The sequence below is a fragment of the Oncorhynchus tshawytscha genome, linkage group LG08 (assembly GCF_018296145.1).
Source record: "Oncorhynchus tshawytscha isolate Ot180627B linkage group LG08, Otsh_v2.0, whole genome shotgun sequence".
In the NCBI taxonomy this organism is placed as follows: Eukaryota; Metazoa; Chordata; class Actinopteri; order Salmoniformes; family Salmonidae; genus Oncorhynchus; species Oncorhynchus tshawytscha.
The window spans coordinates 17,842,154-17,860,221 of NC_056436.1; the positions used below are offsets into that span (position 1 = coordinate 17,842,154).

General features: G+C 44.6%; 1 protein-coding gene across 3 annotated transcripts in view; it reads right to left on the minus strand.

Annotated features, from left to right (window-relative positions):
- LOC112256852 (AT-rich interactive domain-containing protein 4A) overlaps positions 1-18,068 on the minus strand; it is a 63,969-nt gene that overhangs the window by 17,485 nt on the left and 28,416 nt on the right. For 2 of the 3 annotated variants that reach the window (XM_024430397.2, XM_024430398.2), the window contains exons 9-12: positions 14,227-14,306; positions 13,959-14,035; positions 13,662-13,822; positions 187-262 (exon numbers count right to left, since the gene is read on the minus strand). In XM_024430397.2, coding sequence (XP_024286165.2) covers positions 187-262; positions 13,662-13,822; positions 13,959-14,035; positions 14,227-14,306 — 394 coding nt within the window. The remainder of the gene's footprint in view (positions 1-186; positions 263-13,661; positions 13,823-13,958; positions 14,036-14,226; positions 14,307-18,068) is intronic. The other variant, XM_042325300.1, reaches the window with a different exon arrangement.

Here is an 18,068-nt window from a genome sequence, read left to right on the forward strand (position 1 = left end):
TTCAGAGCCAGAGCCAGGAAGGTAGTGTGTGCGCGCGCTTGCAGTAAAGTGGTGTGCGCTGTAAAAGTCATGAAAGATCACAAATAGGCCCTGGTCAAAAGTAGGGCACTATATAGGAAATAGGGTGCTATTTGAGACAGACAGGGAAAACACAGGAAGATAAACGAGACAGGGCTGAAGGCTCACCTCGATCCTCCATGAACTTATACAACTGCTGCAGGAAGTGATCCCTCTCCTCTGGGTCTGCCTCATCCTCAGGCTGCTGGGAAGGTAAACGTAACACTCCTTGGTTAAAATAGGCAAATGAGGCATCAACCGACGATATCTTGTGTTAGTCATTAACTGTCAGCGACTGTGCTGTTATTCTGACAAGGTCTCTCGACAAACATATTTTAGTCCTAAATACAAATAATTTTATAAAATAAAAAGGTAAAGTTTTTAAAGAGATGGAAGACAATGAAAAGCTGTGAGTAGACAAGGCATGGAAGTAAAACCAATCAGTCCTGACATAGCTACATTCCTGTAGTTAGCAATGCTATTATTTACATAAGCATTTGTATTGAGCTCAGGTGCACTCTGTTTCCATTGATCATCCTTGAGAGGTTTCTACAACTTGATTGGAGTCCACCTGAGGTAAATTCAATTGATTGGACATGATTTGGAAAGGCACACACCTGTCTATATAAGGTCCCTCAGTTGACAGTACATGTCAGAGCAAAAACCAAGCCATGAGGTTGAAGGAATTGTCCGTAGAGCGCCGAGACAGGAATATGCCGAGGTACGGATCAAGTGAAGGGTTGCAAAACATTTATGCAGGATTGAAGGTCCAAGAACAGTGGCCTTCATCATTCTTAAATGGAAGAAGTTATGGACCCCCAACAGTATTCCTTAGAGCTTGCCGCCCGGACAAACTGAGCAATCGAGGGAGAAGTCTTGGTCAGGGAGATGACCAAGAATCCGATGGTCACTGACAGAGCTCTAGAGTTCCTTTGTGGAGATCTAAAAACCTTCCAGAAGGACAACCATCTCCGCAGCACTCCATCAATCAGGCTTTTATGATAGAGTGGTCAGATGGAAGCCACGCCTCAGTAAAAAAGGCAGATGACAGCTCGCTTGGAGTCTGCCAAAATGTACCTAAAAAACTCAGACCATGAGAAACAAGAGTCTCTGGCCTGATGAAACAAAGATTGAAACAAACTACTTCGACTGAATACCAAGCGTCACGTCTGGAGAACGCCGTAGGGATGGTGCCAGATTAAGAATGGTGGTGCAGCATCATGCTGTGGGGATTTTTATTTTTTAAATCGGCTGGGACTGAAAGACTGAGGATCGAGGCAAAGATGAACGGAGCAAAGTACAGAGAGATCCTTCATGAAAACATGCACCAGAGCACACAGGAGCTCAGACTGGAGCGAAGGCTAACCTTCCCACAGGACAATGACCCTAAGCAAACAGCCAAGACAACGCAGTGGCTTCGGGACAAGACTCTGAATGTCCTTGAGTGGCCCAGCCAGAGGTCAGACTTGAACCCGAACGAACATCTCTGGAGAGACCTGAAAATAGCTGTGAAGCGATGCTCCCCATCCAACCCGAGAAGACCTTGAGAGGATCTGCAGAGAAGAATGAGAAAAATCACCAAATACAGGTTTGCCAAGCTTGTAGCATCATACCCAAGAAGACTAGAGGATGTAATTGCTACCAAAAGGTGCTTTAACTTGTTATGGCTGCAGGGGCACTATTGAGTAGCTTGGATGAAAAGGTACCCATTGTAAATGGCCAACTCCTCAGTCTCAGTTGCTAATATATGCATATTATTATTAGTATTGGATAGAAAACACTTAAGTTTCTAAAACTGTTTGAATTATGTCTGAGTATAACAGAACTCATATTGCAGGCAAAACCTTGAGAAATTCCACTTCCTGTTTGTATTTTTTCTGGGGGTGGCAGATTTTGAACCAAGCTCTTATTGAAATTACAGTGAGATATGGATGAGTTATCACTTCCACTAGATGTCAACAGTCAATAGAACTTTGTCTGATGACTAATGTGAAGGGAGGTCGAATGAGACAGGAAATAGTCACCACTGCCACGAGTTGACCATGCTTTCACCATGCGCGTTCACAGGGGAAGGACCTGCGTTCCACCAGTCATCTGAAGTCATTCTAATTCTCCGGTTGGAACGTAATTCAAGATATGTAAACAACATTCTAAAGATTGATTCAGTACATCGTTTGACATGTTTCTACTGGCTGTTACGGAACTTTTGGACATTGTCACGTTATAGTGGACGCACTTTGACTTTGGAATTGTTTCCCAAACGAGCTAACGAAAGTAGCTAATTGGACATAAATAAGACATTTTCAAACAAATCAAGCATTTATTGTGGACCTGGGATTCCTAGGACTGCATTCTGATGAAGTTCATCAAAGGTAAGGAAACATTTATCATGTATTTTCTGGTTTCTGTTTACTCCAACATGGAGGCTAATTTTTCTATTGTTCTGAGCGCCGTCTCAGATTAATGCATGGGTTTCTTTTTCCGTAAAGTTTTTTTGAAATCTGACATAGCGGTTTCATTGAGGAGAGGTATATCTATAATTCCATGTGTATAATTTCTATTATCTACATTTATGATGAGTATTTGTTGAAACGATGTGGCTATGCAAAATCACTTGATGTTTTTGGAACTAGTGAATGGAATGCTCCAATGTAAACTAGATTTTCTGATATGAACTTTATCAAACAAAACATGCATGTATTGTGTAACATGAAGTCCTATGAGTGTCATCTGATGAAGATAATTCAAGGTTAGTGATTAATTTTCTCTTTCTGCTTTTTGTGAATGCTATATTTCACTGGAAAATGGCTGTGCTTATTGTGGTTTGGTGGAGACCTAACAATGGTTTGTTGTGCTTTTGCTGAAAAGCATATTTGAAATCTGACACTTTGGTGGGATTAACAACCAGATGAACTTTAAAATGAAGAAAAGACATGTATGTTTTAGGAATTGTAATTATGAGATTTCTGTGGTTTGAATTTGGCGCCCTCTATTTTCACTGGTAATTGTCATATCGATCCCGTTAGCGGGATTGCAGCCATAACAAGTACTGAGTAAAGGGTCTTATACTTACGTAAAATGTGATTTCAGTTTATTTTTAAACATTTGCAAATATCTCTAAAAACATGTTTTGCCTTTGTCATTATGGGGTAGTGTGTGTAGATTGATGAAGAAAACTATTCAATACATTTTCGAACAAGGTTGTAATGTAACAAAATGTGGAAAGTCAAGGCGTCTGAATAATTTCCAAATGCACTGTACATCTACAGAAAATAAAACAGATCTTGCTTCTGTTGCCTGTTTGAGTGTTTAATAGCCTACTGATTCCATGAGCACCAAGCCTCATGCAAACACGTCGGATAAACAAAATCAAAGTCGTCTGTTTTTAAATCTTTGCTATGCTGTATTAAAGGCTTAACACTTTTGTGAGAACAAAAAAAAGGTACTTTAGTGTTTACACTCTTCCAAGTTTTATTTATAATAACCCTCCTTTCTTGATCTCCTTATTGCTATTATTAATATAATCACCATTATAATAATAAGTCCTGTCATTATCATTAGTATCATTACTTATGCCTATATTTCAATAGCCTACAGTACTTACAGGCTACTGTATCAATTAGTCATTCTATCGTTGATGTCTTCACACAGTAAGAGTAATTTGTGACTTGAAATGCAATCAAGCATTTTAGTTCTAAAATAAAACAAAGCGACCCATGAATAATTGGCCTAAACAATAGTTTACGTAAACCGTTCATTCCGGCAATTTGTTCTTAGTCCTTGCTATAATAAAGGCTCAGGGTTGCAAAGGGTTGGAAACTTTCCGGTATATTTCCAGAATTTTTCCTAACATATTCCATGGGAAGTTAACCCTGGACATTTGGGGAATTTTGCTTAAATTCATTAAAAATGTTAGCTTATAACAGTGTACCTTTTTTTTGTGGGATACACAAGGCAATTCTAGGTCTTGTGGGATATTTTGGTTAAACTATCCCCAATTCAATGGAATTGCAACCCTCTGCATGAACAGTGCATCACTCCTTCACGTGCAGTGCACTCTTCCATCACATGTGCAGCTGATCATCAAGATATTGCACACTAATGAGACGCTATAGAGCCCACACTACTACACTGTCTGAGCCAAGGACTACATGCTTTCTGCTAAGTTTTGATTACAATACTGGATGAGGTGAATATATTTTATGACATACATTATTTTTTGTTAACTAGTAAATAGTAGGCTACAGCAAAGTGTGTGTGTAAATCATTTCTAACTTGTTAACAATTTCTGCTAGTTTGTTTTTGCTACCATGTGGGTTTTAGCTTGCTTGAACCTGCTAACGGAGGAGTGTTAATTCACCTGTTTCCATACGTTTTAATTTTAAAAATTTCTAAAAGCAACTATTTCTATACATGGGGCCTCCCGGGTGGCGCAGTGGTTAAGGGCTCTGTACTGCAGCGCCAGCTGTGCCATCAGAGACTCTGGGTTCGCGCCCAGGCTCTGTCGTAACGGGCCGCGACAGGGAGGTCCATGGGGCGACGCACAATTGGCCTAGCTTCGTCCGGGTTAGGGAGGGCTTGGTCGGTAGGGATGTCCTTGTCTCATTGCGCACCAGTGACTCCTGTGGCGGGCCGGGCGCAGTGCGCGCTAACCAAGGTTGGGTTTCCTCCGACACATTGGTGCGGCTGGCTTCCGGGTTGGATGCGCGCTGTGTTAAGAAGCAGTGCGGCTAGGTTGGGTTGTGTATCGGAGGACGCATGACTTTCAACCTTCGTCTCTCCCGTGCCCATGCGGGAGTTGTAGCGATGAGACAAGATAGTAGCTACTACAACAATTGGACACCATGAAATTGGGGAGAAAAAAGTAAAAATATATATATTTCTTTACATGGAATTGTATTTGATTTTATTACTCATTTTATTCTAATCTTTACAGGAAAATGCCACAGGCACTATCTGATGTGTGGAGACATTTCACTGCAGCTAATGTAGAAGGAAAAGCTATGTACATTTGCAAATACTGTGCCAAATCACGTGAAGAACGCAACAAAGATGCAAAATCATTCAGCCAAGTGCATAAAGTTCCCTCAGCGCTCACAGCAAGCAACCTCTGACAAAAGTCCCTCTACTTCTATTTTAGGTGAAAATTATGAATCTGACAGCTCATGGTCCTCCTGGAATCAGGTTTTTTGACTCAAAGGAGGAACCTATTCAGAGAAATGCCGATGAATGTCTTGCTCAAGCTGTGTATGCAACTGGTTCACCTCCGATGCTCACAGGTAATGTGTATCGGAAGAGATTTCTGAATGTTCTTTGCCCAGCATACACCCCTCCAACCAGGCATGCTTTATGTACTCATTTGCTGGATGCAGAGTTCAAGTGAAGGTCAAGCAAATCAGAGAAAGCAGACTGTATTGCAAACATCTCTGATGGGTGGTCAAATGTTTGTGGGCAAGGAATAATTATCTACATCATCTCCACCCCTCAACCAGTATTCTACAAGAGCACAGACCTCAACCAGTATTCTACCAGAGCACAGACAAGGGACAACAGACACCAGTCTCTACATTGCAGATGAGTTGAAAGCAGTCAAATGACATTGGACCACAGAAGGTATTTGCACTGGTGACAGACAATGCTGAGAACATGAAGGCTGCTTGGTCTAAAGTAGAGTCCTACCCTCACATCACACTCATTGATGTGCTGCTCATGCATTGAATCTGCTCCTCAAGGACATCATGGATACACTCTACAAGAGAGCCAAGGAACTGGTTAGGTACGTGAAGGGTCATCAAGTTATAGCAGCAATCTACCTCACCAAGCATGAGAAGAATAAGATCACCACATCGAAGCTGCCCAACAACACCCGTTGGGGTGGTGTTATCATGTTTGACTGTCTCCTGGAGGGAAGGAGTCTCTGAAGATGATCCTCCTAGATTATGTATTTTGGGAATGGTAAGCAAGCCTGAAACCTATATCAGTAGCCATTGCATGGATTGAGAGACAATGCCACCCTGTCTGATGTTCAGACTGCTTGTAGATGTTAGAGAACAAATCCGCACTGCCGTGCCCACTTCACTGTTGCTCCAAGCAGAGGAAACTGCAGTTCTGAAACACATCATAAAGCGTGGACATCTGCCTGAAGCCCATACACCACAGCGTACATGTTGGACCCCAAGTATGCTGGCAAGAGCATCCTGTCTGATGCAGAGATCAACCAGGCCTATGGTGTCATCACTACCGTGTCTCGCCACCTTGGCCTGGATGAGGGCAACGTTCTTGGCAGTCCGGCGAAGTAAACTTCCAAGCAAGGGCTTGGGGATGGAGATGCAATATGGCAGTCGTGCCAACATATCTCATCAGCCACCTGGTGGAAGGGACTGAGCCGTCCTCAACAAGATTGGAAGGTGACAGTGAAGAAGAGGCCTCAGAGTCTGATGCTCAAGATGTGGACATTGAGGTGGTCCAGGGAGAAGACATGGAATCCTGAGGGGAAGACAACCAAAGCTTTCATTTCTAGACTATCATTTTACAGATGCATGTTGAAAACGCTTTTTTGAGAGATGCGATGGATTATTGGGGACCATTCAATATTCTCTTTTGTAGTTTAGGGTCAACTCAATTAGTTAAGAATTTAACTTGAATTAAACATTTCATTTTTTTCTATTGGAAGGATTTAGTCATTGGCAATTATGTCTACTTATGATAAGTTAAAGGTTTATGTTCGTCTCCATATATGGTAAATAGATTAAATGCAAAAAACATCTACATCAATTTGTATTAATATTGTATTGTATTAATATTAATTTGCATATACAGTTGAAGTCGGAAGTTTACACACACACACACACTTTGGAGGAGTAATTAAAACAAGTTTTTCAACCACTCCACAAATGTCTTGTTAACAACATATCGTTTTGGCATGTCGGTTAGGACATTACTTTGTGTAACATTTTTACAACAATTGTTTACAGACAGATTATTTCCCCGTATCACAATTTCCTTCGGTCAGAAGTTTACATGCACTAAGTTGACTGTGCATTTAAACAGCTTGGAAAATTCCAGAAAATTGTCATGGCTTTAGAAGCTTCTGATAGGCTAATTAACATTATTTGAGTCAATTGGCGGTGTACCTGTGGATGTATTTCAAGGCCCACCTTGAAATACATCCACAGGTACACCTCCAATTGAGCCACTGCCAGTGGCTCACTGCTCAAAAAAAAAACAGCATATAAAAGCAAGACTACGATTTGCAACTGCACATGGGGACAAGATCATACTTTTTAGAGAAATGTCCTCTGGTCTGATGAAACAAAAATAGAACTGTTTGGCCATAATTACCATCGTTATGTTTGGAAGAATAAGGGGGAGGCTTGCAGGCCGAAGAACACCATCTCAACCGTGAAGCACAGGGGTGGCAGCATCATGTTGTGGGGGTGCTTTGCTGCAGGAGGGACTGGTGCACTTCACAACATAGATGCCATTATGAAAGTATGTGGATATATTGAGACAACATCTCATGACATCAGTCAGGAAGTTAAAGCTTGGTCGCAAAAAGGGTCTTCCAAATAGACAATGACCTCAAGCATACTTCCAAAGTTGTGGCAAAATGGCTTAAAGGCAACAAAGTCAAGGTATTGGAGTGGCCATCACAAAGCCCTGACCTCAATCCTATAGAAAATATGTGGGCAGAACTGAAAAAGCGGGTGCGAGCAAGGAGGCCCACAAACCTGACTCAGTTACATCAGCTCTATCAGGAGGAATGGGCCAAAATTCACCCAACTTATTGTGGGAAGCTACCTGAAACGTTTCACCCAAGTTAAACAATTTAAAAGGCAATGCTACCAAATACTAATTGAGTGTATGAAAACTTATGACCTACTGGGAATGTGATGAAAGAAATAAAACCTAAATCATTCTTTCTACTATTATTCTCACATTTCACATTCTTAAAATAAAGCGATGATCCTAACTGACCTAAGACAGGGAATTTTTACTATGATTAAATGTCAGGAATTGTGAAAGCTAAATACATTTAAACTCAGTTAAGGTGGATGTAAACTTTGACTTCAACTGTATTTCCGTTATTCCCACGGAAAGTTTTCACCTCTGAAAATTCCCCAAAATGTGCAACCCTGTAAAGGCTTACAATTTAGTGGTTTACACAGTTCCAAATGGTCAGAAAATTATATGCTAATCTAACGGCCCATCTTTGGACACTGCGCTAACAAACCTCCAAACGAGCTTCAATGCCATTCAACACTCATTCCGAGTTCTCCAAATGCTTTTAAGTGCATGCTCTTCAACTGATTGCTGCCCGCACCCTCCCGCCCGACTAGCATCACTACTCTGGACAGGTCTGACCTAGAACACAGTGGGGCAAAAAAGTATTTAGTCAGCCACCAATTGTGCAAGTTCTCCCACTTAAAAAGATGAGGCCTGTAATTTTCATCATAGGTACACTTCAACTATGACAGACAAATTGAGAAGAAAAAAAAATCCAGAAAATCACATTGTAGGATTTTTAATGAATTTATTTGCAAATGGTGGAAAATAAGTATTTGGTCAATAACAAAAGTTTCTCAATACTTTGTTATATACCTTTGTTGGCAATGACAGAGGTCAAACGTTTTCTGTAAGTCTTCACACACCGTTGCTGGTATTTTGGCGCAGATCTCCTCTAGAGCAGTGATGTTTTGGGGCTGTTGCTGGGCAACACGGACTTTCAACTCCCTCCAAAGATTTTCTATGGGGTTGAGATCTGGAGACTGGCTAGGCCACTCCAGGACCTTGAAATGCTTCTTACGAAGCCACTCCTTCATAGCCCGGGTGGTGTGTTTGGGATCATTGTCATGCTGAAAGACCAAGCCACGTTTCATCTTCAATGCCCTTGCTGATGGAAGGTTTTCACTCAAAAATTCACGATACATGGCCCCATTCTTTCCTTTACACGGATCAGTCGTCCTGGTCCCTTTGCAGAAAAACAGCCCCAAAGCATGATGTTTCCACCCCCATGCTTCACAGTAGGTATGGTGTTCTTTGGATGCAACTCAGCATTCTTTGTCCTCCAAACACGACAAGTTGAGTTTTTACCAAAAGTTCTATTTTGGTTTCATCTGACCATATGGCACTCTCCCAATCTTCTTCTGGATCATCCAAATGCTCTCTAGCAAACTTCAGACTGGCCTGGACATGTACTGGCTTAAGCAGGGGGACATGTCTGGCACTGCAGGATTTGAGTCCCTGGCTGCATAGTGTGTTACTGATGGTAGGCTTTGTTACTTTGGTCCCAGCTCTCTGCAGGTCATTCACTAGGTCCCCCCGTGTGGTTCTGGGATTTTTGCTCACCGTTCTTGTGATCATTTTGACCCCACGGGGTGAGATCTTGCGTGGAGCCCCAGATCGAGGGAGATTATCAGTGGTCTTGTATGTCTTCCATTTCCTAATAATTGCTCCCACAGTTGATTTCTTCAAACCAAGCTGCTTACCTATTGCAGATTCAGTCTTCCCAGCCTGGTGCAGGTCTACAATTTTGTTTCTGGTGTCCTTTGACAGCTCTTTGGTCTTGGCCATAGTGGAGTTTGGAGTGTGACTGTTTGAGGTTGTGGACAGGTGTCTTTTATACTGATAACAAGTTCAAACAGGTGCCATTAATACAGGTAACGAGTGGAGGACAGAGGAGCCTCTTATAGAAGAAGTTACAGGTCTGTGAGAGCCATAAATCTTGCTTGTTTGTAGGTGACCAAATACTTATTTTCCACCATAATTTGCAACTAAATTCATTAAACTACAATGTGATTTTCTGGATTTTCTCTCATTTTGTGTGTCATAGTTGAAGTGTATCTGATAAATTACAGGCCTCATCTTTTTAAGTGGGAGAACTTGCACAATTGGTGGCTGACTAAATACTTTTTTGCTCCACTGTATATGTGGACAACTACAAATACATAGGTGTCTGGTTAGACTGTATTCTCTCCTTCCAGCCTCGCATGAAGCATCTCCAATCCAAAATTAAATCTAGAATCGGCTTCCTATTACGCAACAAAGCATCCTTCACTCATGCTGCCAAACATACCCTCGTAAAACTGACTATCCTACCGATCCTTGACTTCGGCGATGTCATTTACAAAATTGCCCCCTACATCCAGCAAATTGGATGTAGTCTATCACAGTACCATCTGTTTTGTCACTAAAGCCCCATATAATACCCACCACTGCGACCTGTATGCTCTCGTTGGCTGGACCTCACTACATATTCGTCACCAAACCCACTGGCTCCAGGTTATCTATAAGTCTATGCTAGGTAAAGCTCCGCCTTATCTCAGCTCACTGGTCACCATAGCAACATCCACCCATAGCACGCGCTCCAGCAGGTATATTGCACTGGTCATCCCCAAAGCCTTTCCTTCCAAGTCTCTGCTGCCAATGACTGGAACGAATTGCAAAAGTCACTGAAACTGGAGACTTACATCTCCCTCTAACTTTAAGCATCAGCTGTAAGAGCAGCTTACCAATCACTGTACCTGTACTTGAGGTCGACCGATTATGATTTTTCAACGCTGATACCGATTATTGGAGGACCAAAATAGCCGACTCCGATTAAAATCAGCCGATTTAAAAAATATATATTTTATAATAATGACAATTACAACCAGACTGAATTAACACTTATTTGAACTTAATATAATACATCAATTTAGCCTCAAATAAATAATGAAACATGTTCAGTTTGGTTTAAAGAATGCAAAAACAAAGTGTTGGAGAAGTAAAAGTGCAATATGTGCTATGTAAGAAAGCTAATGTTTCAGTTCCTTGCTCAGAGCATGAGGACATATGAAAGCTGGTGGTTCCTTTTAACATGAGTCTTCAATATTCCCAGGTAAGAAGTTTTAGGTTGAAGTTATTTTAAGTTATTATAGGAATTATAGGACTATTTCCCCCTATACCATTTGTATTTCATTAACCTTTGACTATTGGATGTTCTTATAGGCACTTTAGTATTGCCAGTGTAACAGTATAGCTTCCGTCCCACTCCTCCCTGGGCTCGAACCAGGAACACAACGACATCAGCCACCCTCAAAGCAGCGTTAACCATGCAGAGCAAGGGAAACAACCACTGCAAGGCTCAGAGCGAGTGACGTTTGAAACGCTATTAGCGCGCGCTAACTGGCTGGCCATTTAACTTGGGTTACACCAGCCTCATCTCGGGAGTTGATAGGCTTGAAGTCATAAACAGCGCAATGCTTGATGCACAACGAAGAGCTGCTGGCAAAACTCACGAAAGTGCTGTTTGAATGAAAGTTTACGCACCTGCATCTGCCTACCACCGCTCAGTCAGATACTTAGGTACTTGTATGCAACGCAGGACATGCTAGATAAACTAGTAATATCATCAACCATGTGTAGTTAACTAGTGATTGATTGTTTTTTTATAAGATAAGTTTAATGCTAGCTAGCAACTTACCGTGGCTTACTGCATTCGCGTAACAGGCAGTCTCCTTGTGGATTGTAACGAGAGGCAGGTGGTTATAGCTTTGGACTAGTTAACTGTAAGGTTGCAAGATTGGATCCCCGGAGCTGACAAGGTGAAAATCTGTTGTTCTGCCCCTGAACGAGGAAGTTAACCCACCGTCATTGAAAATAAGAATGTGTTCTTAACGGACTTGCCTAGTTAAATAAATCGGCGCACAAAAATACAGATTTCCGATTGTTATGAAAACTTCAAATCGGCCCTAATTAATCGGCCATTCCGATTAATCGGTCGACCCCTAACCTGTACACAACCAATCTGTAAATAGCACACCCGACTACCTCATCCCGATATTGTTACTTATCCTCTTGCTCCTTTGCACCCCAGTATCTCTATTCTCTGCTTGCACATCATCAACTGCACATCTATCATTCCAGCGTTAATGCTAAATTGTATTTTTTTTTTTTTACCTCCATGGCCTATTTATTGCCCTGCCTCCCTACTCTTCTACATTTTCACACACTGTAAATAACACAATAGAAAAATCTATGTGTAACTGTTGTTTTGTCACGCTGCTTTGCTTTATCTTGGCCAGGTCGCAGTTGTAAATGAGAACTTGTTCTCAACTGGTCTACCTGGTTAAATAAAAAGCTAATTAAGATAGATAGATAGATAGATTTTAAACAGCAACTGTTTGGCATACATAACTCCTTACCCTCTTTCTTTATCCAGTATTTTTCACAATTAAGTCAAATGTATTGCACACATCCCACTTACCCTTTACCTCCTGAGCAATCAGTAAACGTTCACACAGACAATTGCCGTTATTATTATTTTTAAACAGCACAGCAAGTCTTAGCATGGCCCAGCACAATTGCAGTCGGACTCTAGAATGTGTCTTAATAATTTCATCAAACAGTGCGCTTAAAGCAACAAACTAAATTTGATTTGATTAAAACACGTAGGATGTGTCTATATGGAAAAATACACGTTTTAAAATTTCTACCAATCGATTAGTCTAAAGACACCTCAGTTGATCAAGATGTTTTATTTATATATTTTAAAATGTTTTTGTTAGGTACAGCCCTAGTGTTGGTGTGTAACCTATTCACAGTAACCAAGGCCATAGATATGGCTCCCTATGTACATTATTACTAGCGAACAGACACGGTCACAGTACACTGAAGTCAAATGGAGGAACTAGAAAGAAAAATCAACTATGTCCATGCCATTGTAAATCAATGTAGGTTGTACTGTGTAAACTATAACAGTGATCGACAAACTGCTCCAGACAAGTAAATACACAGTGAAGTGAACCTATTTCACTCATGAGAAGCAAACCATTTGTCAAAACCAGCCGAGGTAGAAAGAAACCTTGGAGGAAGAGGGCCTTCCCACGAATAGGACAGCCTGGCTGGCACGCCTCCACTGGACCTCAGCCAATCCCCACAGGCCCTCTAAACGATAGGAAGTAGCTGCCGGTTGCTATGGGAACAGTGTAGGAAACCATACAAATGGTCATTTGTCCAAAGCTCTGGGAGCAGGAAGAATGAACCATTGTTGTTCCTGAGGCAGGGGCTATCCCACACACTAGGAGTGTATCCCAGATGGGACCCTATTCACTATCGGCCCTGGTCAAAAGTAGTTATACTAAAAGGGAATATGGTGCAATTTGGGATGTATCCAGGGTCTATTGGGAGTCTGGCTCAATCAAGGTGATTCAGTAGCCACAAGATGTCAGGGTGGGAATGCAATGAAGGCATGGTACAAGCCAACTTCATTGACAGACCAGGTAGGTGAGGTCACTGCAGTGTGCTAGACAACAGCTGGGTTTACACTACTCAATGAGACGGATCTCGGTTTGAACCGTATCACTGCAAAATATGATAAGAACTTCCTTTTTTTTCTCTCCATGAAGTAGTACCTATTATAATCTCCAAGCCCAAACGTCACAAGCAGGTTATGATGGCCACTGTTTGACTGTATACTGAAATGTAATGTTCTAACAGTTGAACTAATGCTTTGTCAAAACCGATCGAAAAATCTAATTTCTGAATGTGGCAAGGTACTGGTCTAGTTAACACCTCAAAGGAAAGTGATTTACTTGTAGGAAACAGAAGCGTGTTCTTCTTACCTCGTCGTCATCCTCCTTCTCCTCCTCCTCCTCCTCATCTTTTCCTTCCTTGTCCTCCTCCTCCTCGTCACTGCTGGAGGATTCTAAGATCTCGCTCATGTCCATCTTCCAACTGTCAGGGACCACCTTGGTTTTGAGGAAATGCACTGCCTCATCCAACCCTGGGAATAGCCAGAGGAAGTCAAGTGTTACAGGTACATTTTCTGTCAATTCAGTTGACTTGGACAACACATTCCTCCATAGTTATTCAGTTATTGAACTAACTGGAGTTGAGCTCCCTAGATGAGCTATCCGTACCGTTCCTCCATGAGAACTCAGCTTTAGAGATGCTGTCCATGTTCACTTCATGGATCTCCTTTCTTGCCACAGTGCGACTGGAAAAAAAAAAACATCTAAATGCACGTGCACTCAGCTACAATGTTACCAATTCTGAGAATACATGCATATTTACATTGCTCTTGGCTAGAAAATGTATGACGGGGCAACTATCAAACAAGACAATGTTTGTAAACTAACCAGAATTTCCTTAACTCTACGACACAAGAGTAGGATGAACAATGCTTACAATTTGGAGTCTGCAAATGATCTCACTAAACATTGGTCCTTCTTGACTGTCAGGTCATCATTGCAGCTGGGTGATATCACCTAGACAGAACCAATAAAGGGAAATTCAGGCGCAATTGCAAATAGTGCTGGGCAATATATTGTGAATACCGGTATGGATCTACATACAATCTATGAAGGTATTTTTATACAGTACTCAATAAATCAAAAGTTCAACAAGTTGGACAACGTCGCTGTCAGTTTCTTCGTAGTTTGGATGAGAACAAAATAGAGAATAGAGAATCATGTTGTCACCATTATAGGGTCATGCACTACTCATAAGTCATATTTAGAACAGAAAACAAAGACAAATATGAGAAAAATAAATTGTCTTTATCACCCAGTCCTAATATCAAAAGAGGAATTGTGCTAGAAGAACCAAAAGCCCAGGAGGGTTATAATCCATTTGCTTTCAGTTTCACAATGGGTTCCATTTTTCAAGTGGTTGTATAAACCAGTAGTTTCCAACCTTTTGGCCAGGTCGCAGTTGTAACTGAGAACTTGTTCTCAACTGGTCTACCTGGTTAAATAAAAAGGTAATTAATGTATATATATATATATATATGACAGGCAGAGAGAGCGAGAGACAGGCAGAGAGAGCGAGAGACAGGCAGAGAGAGCGAGCGACAGGCAGAGAGAGAGAGAGAGAGAGAGCGAGCGAGCGACAGGCAGAGAGAGAGAGAGCGAGCGAGCGACAGAGAGAGAGAGAGAGACAGGCAGAGAGAGAGAGAGAGAGAGAGCGAGCGAGCGACAGGCAGAGAGAGAGAGAGAGAGCGAGAGAGCGACAGGAAGAGAGAGAGAGAGCGAGAGCGACAGGCAGAGAGAGAGCGAGCGACAGGAAGAGAGAGAGAGAGCGAGAGCGAGCGAGCGAGCGAGCGACAGGCAGAGAGAGAGAGAGAGAGAGACAGGCAGAGAGAGAGAGCGAGCGAGCGACAGGCAGACAGGCAGAGAGAGAGAGAGAGAGAGCGAGCGAGCGACAGGCAGAGAGAGAGAGAGAGAGAGCGAGCGACAGGCAGAGAGAGAGAGAGAGAGAGAGAGCGAGCGACAGGCAGAGAGAGAGAGAGAGAGAGAGCGAGCGAGCGACAGGCAGAGAGAGAGAGAGAGAGAGAGCGAGCGAGCGAGCGACAGGCAGAGAGAGAGAGAGAGAGAGAGCGAGCGAGCGAGCGACAGGCAGAGAGAGAGAGAGAGAGCGAGCGAGAGGCAGAGAGAGAGAGCGAGCGACAGGCAGAGAGAGAGAGAGAGCGAGCGAGCGACAGGCAGAGAGAGAGAGAGAGAGAGCGAGCGAGAGGCAGAGAGAGAGAGAGAGAGAGCGAGCGACAGGCAGAGAGAGAGAGAGAGCGAGCGAGCGACAGGCAGAGAGAGAGAGCGAGAGAGAGAGCGAGAGCGAGCGAGAGAGAGAGCGAGAGAGAGAGCGAGCGAGCGACAGGCAGAGAGAGAGAGAGCGAGCGAGCGACAGGCAGAGAGAGAGAGAGAGAGCGAGCGACAGGCAGAGAGAGAGAGAGAGAGAGCGAGCGACAGGCAGAGAGAGAGAGAGAGAGCGAGCGACAGGCAGAGAGAGAGAGAGAGAGCGAGCGACAGGCAGAGAGAGAGAGAGAGAGCGAGCGACAGGCAGAGAGAGAGAGAGAGAGAGCGACAGAGAGAGAGAGAGCGGCGAGCGACAGGCAGAGAGAGAGAGAGAGAGCGAGCGACAGGCAGAGAGAGAGAGAGAGAGCGAGCGACAGGCAGAGAGAGAGAGAGAGCGAGCGACAGGCAGAGAGAGAGAGAGAGAGCGAGCGACAGGCAGAGAGAGAGAGAGAGAGAGCGAGCGACAGGCAGAGAGAGAGAGAGAGAGCGAGCGACAGGCAGAGAGAGAGAGAGAGAGAGCGAGCGACAGGCAGAGAGAGAGAGAGAGAGAGCGAGCGACAGGCAGAGAGAGAGAGAGAGAGAGCGAGCGACAGGCAGAGAGAGAGAGAGAGAGCGAGCGACAGGCAGAGAGAGAGAGAGGCAGAGAGAGAGCGAGCGAGAGGAGAGAGAGAGCGAGCGAGAGCAGAGAGAGAGCGAGCGACAGGCAGAGAGAGAGAGAGAGAGAGAGCGAGCGACAGGCAGAGAGAGAGAGAGAGCGAGCGACAGGCAGAGAGAGAGAGAGAGAGCGAGCGACAGGCAGAGAGAGAGAGAGCGAGCGACAGGCAGAGAGAGAGAGAGAGCGAGCGACAGGCAGAGAGAGAGAGCGAGCGACAGGCAGAGAGAGAGAGAGAGCGAGCGACAGGCAGAGAGAGAGAGAGAGAGCGAGCGACAGGCAGAGAGAGAGAGAGAGCGAGCGACAGGCAGAGAGAGAGAGAGAGAGAGCGACAGGCAGAGAGAGAGAGAGAGAGCAAGCGACAGGCAGAGAGAGAGAGAGCGCGAGCAGGCAGGCAGAGAGAGAGAGACAGGCAGAGAGAGAGAGACAGGCAGAGGCAGAGAGAGAGAGAGAGCGAGCGACAGGCAGAGAGAGAGAGAGAGAGCGAGAGGCAGAGAGAGAGAGAGAGAGAGAGCGAGAGGCAGAGAGAGAGAGAGCGAGCGAGAGGCAGAGAGAGAGAGAGAGAGAGCGAGCGACAGGCAGAGAGAGAGAGAGAGAGAGCGAGACAGGAGAGGCAGAGAGAGAGAGAGAGAGAGAGCGACAGGCAGAGAGAGAGAGAGAGAGAGACAGGCAGAGAGAGAGAGAGAGAGAGCGACAGGCAGAGAGAGAGAGAGAGAGCGAGCGACAGGCAGAGAGAGAGAGAGAGAGAGCGAGCGACAGGCAGAGAGAGAGAGAGAGAGCGAGCGAGCGACAGGCAGAGAGAGAGAGAGAGACAGAGCAGAGAGACAGGCAGAGGCAGAGAGAGAGAGAGAGAGCGAGCAGGCAGACAGAGAGAGAGAGCGAGACAGGCAGAGAGAGAGAGAGAGAGCGAGCGACAGGCAGCAGAGAGAGAGAGAGAGAGCGAGAGAGCAGAGAGAGAGACAGGCACAGGCAGAGAGAGAGAGAGAGAGAGCGACAGGCAGAGAGAGAGACAGGCAGAGAGAGAGAGGCAGAGAGACAGGCAGAGAGAGAGAGAGCGAGCGAGCGACAGGCAGAGAGAGAGAGAGAGAGAGAGAGAGCGACAGGCAGAGAGAGAGAGAGAGAGAGAGAGCAGCGACAGGCAGAGAGAGAGAGAGAGAGAGCGAGCGACAGGCAGAGAGAGAGAGAGAGAGAGCGACAGGCAGAGAGAGAGAGAGAGCAGCGACAGGCAGAGAGAGAGAGAGCGACAGGCAGAGAGAGAGAGAGAGAGAGAGCGACAGGCAGAGAGAGAGAGAGAGAGAGCGACAGCAGAGAGAGAGAGACAGAGCAGAGAGAGAGAGAGAGAGCGCGAGCGACAGGCAGAGAGAGAGAGAGAGAGAGAGCGAGCGACAGGCAGAGAGAGAGAGAGAGCGACAGGCAGGCAGAGAGAGAGAGAGAGAGAGCGAGCGACAGGCAGAGAGAGAGAGAGAGAGAGCGAGCGACAGGCAGAGAGAGAGAGAGCGAGAGGCAGAGAGAGAGAGAGAGCAGAGAGGCAGAGAGAGAGAGAGAGAGCGACAGGCAGAGAGAGAGAGAGCGACGACAGGCAGAGAGAGAGAGAGAGCGAGCGACAGGCAGAGAGAGAGAGAGAGCGAGCGACAGGCAGAGAGAGAGAGAGAGAGAGCGACAGGAGAGAGAGAGAGAGAGCGACAGGCAGAGAGAGAGAGAGAGAGAGCGACAGGCAGAGAGAGAGAGAGCGAGCGACAGGCAGAGAGAGAGAGAGAGCGAGGCAGGCAGAGAGAGAGAGAGAGAGAGCGAGCGACAGGCAGAGAGAG